Here is an 8,361-nt window from a genome sequence, read left to right as displayed (position 1 = left end):
CCTCCTTTTTTAACCATGATTGTCTTCCCAATGCCTGCAGATTTGATTATGTGGATAGTAATTTACCGGATGGCAGTAATAATACTGACATTATTGTTAGGATGATTCATGATGTTCCTCAAGACAGGGAAAATCTATTTGAGTTATTTCCCTGTCAATGAAAACTATGCTAAGCAGAAGAGATTGATGGAAGACTATGGCTTCATCTGTAATTGTGATCGGTATAGTGATGAATCAAATTGGTCAGATAACGATGACACTATCAAAGAAGATAATGCAGAGGATGGAGAAGAGGTTATGGATGAAGAGGACCAATATAAAAACATGGCAGCGTTAGATACACACAATTCATTTCATTTCATTTAATAATAAAAAAATATGTTACAAAGACTAACTTATCCTCTAATTTAGAGAAGGTTAGATAAAATTTATCAAAAATAAATGTAAGTCGGAAAAATTTTTTTTATAAATAAATTTTCTACTATATAAAACCCTATTTCCAAAAATATACATATGCTAATATAAGGTTCAGAAATCATTCGGGTTGTGGGAAGAAGAGGAAAGATGTGCCAACGAGAGAAATAGTAGATAAGTAAAGTGATGCTAAGTAAATATGGTGGTAAGGTTGGGACTCAATATATGTAAGAAGTGGTCACTTATATTGTAGGGACATATAATATATAAATATATTTACTAGGTGGTTGATTCATGTATAATATAAGGATGATTTAATTTATTAGCGAATGAAAAACTCTTAAATAGAATTTTGATTCGTGGTATATTAGACTGCGTTTGTTTATTGTCTTTCAAGTATATAGACATAGACACAAATATACAAAGAGACATATACACAAAAATACACAAATTTTTTATTGTGTTTAGTGATATTGGACAAGACATATAATATAAACTAAATATCAATTTTACCCTTATATTATCACCAATGGAATAAGGACAAGAGTAAATTACTAAGGATAAAAGAATAAATATTTGTGTCTCATCAATGTGTCTCTGTGTCTCATCTTTTTTGAAGGACACCAAATACATGTATTTTATGTATATTTGTGTGTCACCGTATCTTTTAAAAATCTATATCTTAGCAAATAAACGATGAACGTATACCACCGTATTTATGTATTAGTGTCTGTGCCTCATCAAACAAACGCAGCATTAGTCCTTTGTCTAACAAGTGAGGAAAGGATGTGGCTAAAAGTATAAGCCTCCCCAATTATTGTCATCATATAAGAGTCACTTACCTCTTGCTCATTTAAACCAATTTATTGAGTCTCTTATTCAGTGTAATGATTTGTTATATGTACGGATATTTAAATTTAAATCGATTCAAATTGGATCGTTCGTCCAATATAATTCAAATCAAAAGTTAACTAAAATTTTACTAATTTTAATTTGATTGAATTTTAATTTTAGCGAACCACATAAATTATATCCCATTTCGAATCTATTTTTCGAAATCGATTCAATTCAATTCAATCCCCATAATGTAATATAATATTATTATTTTTTTTATATTTAAAATTTTACTTATATTATATTCAATTTGTTATATATTTTTATCTTATTCGTATATTATTATTATTTAATAAACATTATGGCAGATAAGACATAGATAAAAATATTATATTTAAAAATATTAAATTGATATATTTTATATTTTTTCTGACAAAAAATTACCAAAATACTAATAAAAGACACAAATTATTTTTTTTATTATTTCAATCAAATTTTTATAATTATATTTTCTTATTATTGTATTTTTTTCTTATGTTTTTTGTATAAAAAAAAATAAAAATAACTTGAAATTTCATAATATATTATAATTTGTCATTAAATAAAATACAAAAATATTATTTTTTGTATTACTATTTTTTATGTCTTATTTTCAGTGTTCTATTTTTGTCTGTTCTTAAATCAAATGCAGCCTAAATAATTAATAATCCTCCATTTGGGCTTTAAATTTTTGGGTTATGTGGCCTACTCAATAAGAGTCAAGTTAGTATTTGTTTGAGTGCCATGCCGGTTTTGTCTTTAAAAGATTTTCAGTGGATTAAAAACAAAGGCCTAATTTTATAAAACCGTCCACCCAAGTCCAAGAAAAAAAACACAACTCCCTCCCAAAAAGGGTTTTTAGTCCGATTATTGTAGATACAAATAAGTGAATAACAGGTAGCTATATGATATAACATAACCTAAACCATCTATGGGCTTTAGCCCCGATCTAATACAAAAAAGAAGTTAAACCATCTATACCAAAAAAAAAAAAGAAAAACTTAATTTCTTTATATTGTTATTTTTTTTATTCTCACGGTATCCTCCAACCTGACAGGTTAAGAACTAATCCGTCACGATACTAAGTTTCACTTAAAGGTTTGTTGCTAGACAATGGGTTACTACATACACAAGGCAAGATTCAAACCTCCGATACTTACTTAAACGGACTAGTGAGCTAAACTATTAGATCAACCCAACTTAGTTTCTTTATATTGTTATTTGAATTTGCATTTTTGAATGTTTTGAATTTTAGATGTTGTGAATTTTGACTTGTGGTTGGTGGTGACCTTGGAGTTGGAACTTGGAATAGCCTTTATTATCACTGTTATTTTCTTTGGCAAGTACCTTCTTTTTTCTCATTTTTTTTTATTTGTATATTGGTAAATTTAAAATTTTAGTCTAGGATGTTCTAATATAGTATTTTTGGATGTTCGAAATACAGATTTTTTTTTCCTTTTTTTGTTTTCTTTTTTTATTTTAGGTCGACGAAGGAGTTAATATTCAATTTGGCTCCTAAAATTTAAAATCGGACTCAATTTGACTTTTAAAATTTTAATGGACTCAAATCAGACTCCAAAATTTATAATCCAAAATTTATAATCGCAACTTACATTATCCTTTGAGCTAATTTCCGTTAACGACATATTGATTTAGTATATTAATTTGTTGTACTTTAGATTCTTCACCCAGGTTCCATATGATCAAGATTTATTAGAACTATAGAAGCTTGATTGTTGCTTTTAGAACCGCAAAATTTTCAAATTAAACTTGTTATTATTGTTTTTGTAAGGATGTTGGAGAATTAATAAAATTTTTAGGAGATCTAGTAAGTCTTAATCACATGGAATATGAGCAATAACTCCAAATTTTAGTAAGTTAACATGTAAAATTAATATACCATTTACGAAAATTAGACTAAAAACAAACGTGAATTACTATTATAAATTTTAGGGACCAAATTAAATTGATTATAATTTTAAAAATCAATTTGAGCCGACCTCAAATTCCATAAATCAAATTGAGTATAAACTCGTGGAGTGAGGTCTTGGAGGAAAGAAAAAGTTTAAATCCAAAGTCAAAAATAAAATGAAAAAAAGTTTGCTCATTATTTTCAGAGAAAAGAGAATGTAAATCCAAAGTCAAAAATAAAATTTAAAAGAAGTTAGCTCATTTTTTGAAAGCTAAAAATTAGTTCTCGAATTGGACTCATTTCAATAATATTAATGGTGGCTATTAGAAAGAAAAAAAATAATGACCAAAACCAACGTATTAGGCGACCATTTAAAATTTATAAAAGTACTATATATATATATATATTAAAATTAGTCATAATGTATTTGAATATAATTCATGTATTGTTTAATTTATTTTCAATTTGTATTTGATTTTAGTGTAAACATAATTGATTTACCATATCCTCTAGATTATTCTAATGAATAGCTTCAAACAAAAATTATGAGCTGCTAACATTTTCCAGAGATGAACCCATAGTCTGAGAAAATATCTACACAGTATTCAAGTTAACATTCTAGAAATCGAAAACGAAAACTCAGCCATAAATTCTTTACTGTATATGCATTTATGGTAATCACATTAAAAAGACAAGCACAAAAGATACCCTATATATGTCAACATATCAAACAGCAAACTTTCCGTTAGGAGTAGAGAGTTGAACCCCAGAGCCAGAAGGTGGCTTTGTGTCATCATCACCTTCTTCATCTTTTTGTTCCTTGCAGGAGCAATAGCAAGCATATAATATGAGCTGAACAAGTCCAGAAACTGCTCCAATACCATTGCTTATCTACAAAAATATATAATACAAACGGTGGTCAAGTATTCACTTAGGAACGTTGTTAATTGACTGAGAACAGAGTGATGTATTCACTTTAAGGAAATGATTTGATATTCTAGAATCTAAAATTTTTTTAGAAAGAAGACTTTCAATAAAGAACTAATATATAAATATATTCATTTAATTAACCATAATAATTTATAAGTTATAACCTATCACTTTCATGTATCTCAAAATATGTTAAGGGTAAAATATATAGAAAGAGCTTTTGTATTAAAGTTCTAAAATGACAACTAATTTTAAATATGTTAATACAAGTTTGGAGAACAACGTCAGACCAAAATTGTAAATCAGTAGGAGTAATATATTAATGTTAATTAATTGAACTTCAAATAGTCACCAAAAAAAAAAAAATTAATTGAACTTCAAAAGTAAGTGTTATGTGAACACTCACCAAAAATAAAAATTGAACAAGTATTAGAATGAGAACTATACAAAATTTAAGTGGCTATGAATTACACGTTACAACATACATATCCAAGAACATTTTGGGAATTAATTACCAGGACAAAGAGATCAAAGGGGTTTATGAGAGCATATGTTGTCCAGCACAAACCATTAAGGAAGTTGGTAAGAGAGAGCCAGAATGGCATATACTTAACGCTCTTCGTTCTTATAACCTTTGCCTGTTCAATTCAACAAAGAACAAGATAAAATGATTACAAAGTAACTACAATTATAGATTCATAGGAGGGTTAGAAATGAAAGGCGTACCATGATTGTAAGAGGAGAGATATACATCATCACATTGAATATATCAGACAAAACACCAACCACTATTGATCTCCGGTTTATATCATGCAGTGCCAGCAATGTCACAAGTGCAACCACAGCAAAGAAAATAGCCTCGATGAAAAGGAAAAGAAGCACCTTTTTCTGAGCATAAATGGTTACATAATTAATACAATGGTTTGAGCATCTCTTGAATGGTCAATTAAACAGAGGCATAGTTAATTTTGTGAAGATAATAATGGCTTCCTAAGACATAAGCTTAACTTACAGATAACTCAGCTAAGTACTTTTAGGTAACAGGAATTAGTGCATGTTTGGATAGCAATTTTTTTTAAGGAAAAAAGCTGTTTTACAAAAATTAGTATGTTCAAGTGATTTAAGAAGTATAATTTAAGCCATTAGAGTTGCTAAAAAAATTGTTTTCAAGCAAAAATCTAACTGAAATTTGGACCCCTTTTTCTGAAAAAAAAAAATAATGCTACAGAATTAGTACAATTTTTTTTTTTTATAAACAGACATTAAGAAAAAGGCTCAAACACACTAATAGAATGTGTTAGCTAAAATTACTGATCAATAATATAAAGATTGTTAGTCCCTGAAATTTTCTCTTAAAAATTTTGTTTCAATTTGAAAAAATAAATTACCACCATATTTTACCCTATTACATTGCTATGTTACTTTTTTTTTTTTTAATTGATTCATACCTATTTTAGTAATTTACCAAAAACATTTACTTTTTAAAAATCCAAACACCACAGATTAAATTAAAACTACTTTCCAACTAAATTATCCGAACATAAATTTATTCTTAAACAAGCAATTATATATATAAAAAAAACCTTCTATACAAATAAACAATTTTTAGAAATAAGCATAATTTTTCAGCTTACCCAATCATATCCTTATAAGCAGAAGAAAGATTACATAATAAGACGTAGAAAAAGAAAAAGAAAACGAAAACCAAAAAGCAGAGGAAATGGACGTACACGTCCTTTGGTGGGGGCATAAATGTAATATATGGTGAGATAGATGAACTCAAATCCAAGGCCAACGCTATTGATGGTGAGGACTAGAATGCTGTGAGGGTGCACGAAAGGAAGCCCGTAGAACACCCAAAATGCACAGTTCAGCACTGTTGCTATGTATGGATCAGGTTTGAATTCCTCCACCGACTTCTTCTTTATTATCGTATAGAAAGTTGGCCTGAAATTAATATTTCTTTAAATAACAAAAATAACCGAAAATTTTTAATTCTATACAAAAAAAAAAATAGAGGAATCGAGAGAAGTTAATTACGCGGGTGAGAAGAACAAGAGGAACGAGATGACATTTCCTGCACGGAAACGGAAAACACACCATCAAACGCGAAAACCTTACTCCATCGGGTTCTTTTTTTTGCATGCAAAGATTGAAGAGATTCTAAAGAAGTAGAAAAAGAAATTGAGAATTTCCGTTGTCGATTCGGATGAAAGAAAAGCAAATCAGGTAATTGACGACGCTGCAACTTGCAGGTTAAGTAATGGAGGAGAAAGAGAAGAGAAATCAAGAAGCATGGCAAGAACTAACCGATAATGCCGATGACGTTACGAGCTACTGCGGCGCTCACCATTTTCTTTTGCTACTGATTTAATGCACCACATACAAATTCACACATAAACAGAGAGAGAGAGAGAGAGAAGGAATGCGCAAGCTGTTAAGACGGTTATATAGAAATATGAAATAAAGAAAAAGAAAAAAGAAAATAATCATCTTGTCATAGCGAGTAAAAGATTCTATTTTCTAGTCATAAAATTTTAACTTTACTCTTTTTTAAAAGGTATAAAAAATTAAAAATTATTATTATAGAAATGAGTCAAAAATAATTAAATAAATATTATTAAATAATTAACAGATAAACAATCAGTTTTTTAAGTATTTGTTAGACAAAATTTAACAAGATGTATACCAAGTATTACCCTAAAACTAATGATTAGCAGGTCAATTTTTTATCAATATTTCCATTTTTTTCAATTTACTTCTCTTTTTCAACTTATCTCCCACAATTATTTGCGCTCTGTCCTCTCTTTCTTTCTTTTCGTTTCTATAGCTTCTTCCCTTCTTTTGCTGCTATACATCTTCACATACAACAATGATACAGGATTATTCATTATCTTAATTAATATTCTTAGAGAATTATTTTAATTAAATCTAATTATTAATTTGTTAAAGCACACAAACACATATGCACACATATATAGATATTTATTTAAAAATTATGCTAGTATTATTTAATTTATGGTAAAAATTCACATATAATAATAAAATTAATAATAAAAAATTATACTTGTATACATAAATAAGAGAGAGCAGTTGCAATGCATCTTGCATGTGTGTGCTATGTGGTGAGGGGATGCAAATTGGATTACGTAATTGAGGGTGTAATGTTAGTCAATTTACAATTGCATGGTATATGTCACACAAACAGTCAACCGCAACTTATCTCAAATAAAGAGAGAATCCACATCTCATTACCGATACAATACAATCCAAAGATCATGATGATCATGACACCTGCCTCTGTCTTTTATTCTGCATCGGCACTGTTCTAGCATGCCGAAACTGCTGTGTATGTGAGCCCCATAAATCCCTAACTCAGAGGGGCTCACACTCACTGCCATTTAGATAGTTTGATTCAAAATATATAATTTTTTGGGATTTGAGTAAATTGGTCTCATTTAACTTTTCAGTCTAATTAATTTTAATCTGATTCAAACAATTTGCAATGATTTGAGTTAGATTAGTTTATTTGATTTTAGAACTAATAAAAGTTTAAGAGGTTAATATTAAATTTTTTATTTATATAAAACTAAGGCAAATATTTAAAATTAACTTAAATAAAAAGTTATTAAAAAAATTTTAACATATTTTTTTAAAGAGAAAACATGAAACATATATTATCAAAAAAATAAATAAATAAAGAGAATGACATTATTTTGAGAAAAAATATGCTACACACACACAAATAAATAAATAAAGAGAATGACATTATTTTGAGAAAAAATATGCTCAGATATATATATAATGACTAATTTTTTTGTAAGTATATAATATTTTTAGGAAAAAACCAATAATTAAGAGAGAATGAAGGTATTTATAGTCATTCACTTTGATATTTTAACATCTGAAATATTTATCTTAAGATTTACTTAGTATAACAGAAAATCTGAAAAATACATTCTCTAAAAAAATCATATAATTTATTGAGACAATTATAAACATCTAGAAGTTTGTTTTGGAAAAAAAAGATTTAAAGATGTCAGAACAAAATATAAACATTTATAAGATAATTAAATAGGAGTGGTAATGGGCGAATTTTCTTCTTATTCAACTCTGTTTGTTCTATAAAAATCAGCATAAAACTCGCTTTGTCTTTATTGGAGAGTAATAAAAAACTAATTCGTCTATGTAGATATTTATTTCGTTCTTATCCAATTTTATAACTATTAAAT

The 8,361-nt window shown here is 27.9% G+C and overlaps 1 protein-coding gene across 1 annotated transcript; it reads right to left on the bottom strand.

Moving 5' to 3' along the window:
* Window positions 1-3,730: 3,730 nt before the first annotated feature.
* On the bottom strand, window positions 3,731-6,585 carry LOC112802372 (bidirectional sugar transporter SWEET4). The gene is made up of 6 exons (XM_025845558.3): window positions 6,440-6,585; window positions 6,170-6,206; window positions 5,860-6,076; window positions 4,856-5,017; window positions 4,645-4,767; window positions 3,731-4,090 (listed from the first exon to the last, which is right to left on the bottom strand). Exons 1-6 carry the CDS (start codon window positions 6,480-6,482, stop codon window positions 3,926-3,928), a joined length of 747 nt encoding a protein of 248 aa, XP_025701343.1. The 5' UTR covers window positions 6,483-6,585; the 3' UTR covers window positions 3,731-3,925.
* Between the last annotated feature and the right edge of the window lie 1,776 nt (window positions 6,586-8,361).

Source organism: Arachis hypogaea, chromosome 5 (genome assembly GCF_003086295.3).
Source record: "Arachis hypogaea cultivar Tifrunner chromosome 5, arahy.Tifrunner.gnm2.J5K5, whole genome shotgun sequence".
In the NCBI taxonomy this organism is placed as follows: Eukaryota; Viridiplantae; Streptophyta; class Magnoliopsida; order Fabales; family Fabaceae; genus Arachis; species Arachis hypogaea.
Note: the sequence above shows the minus strand (reverse complement) of the source record. Positions and strands in the feature narration are given on the sequence as shown.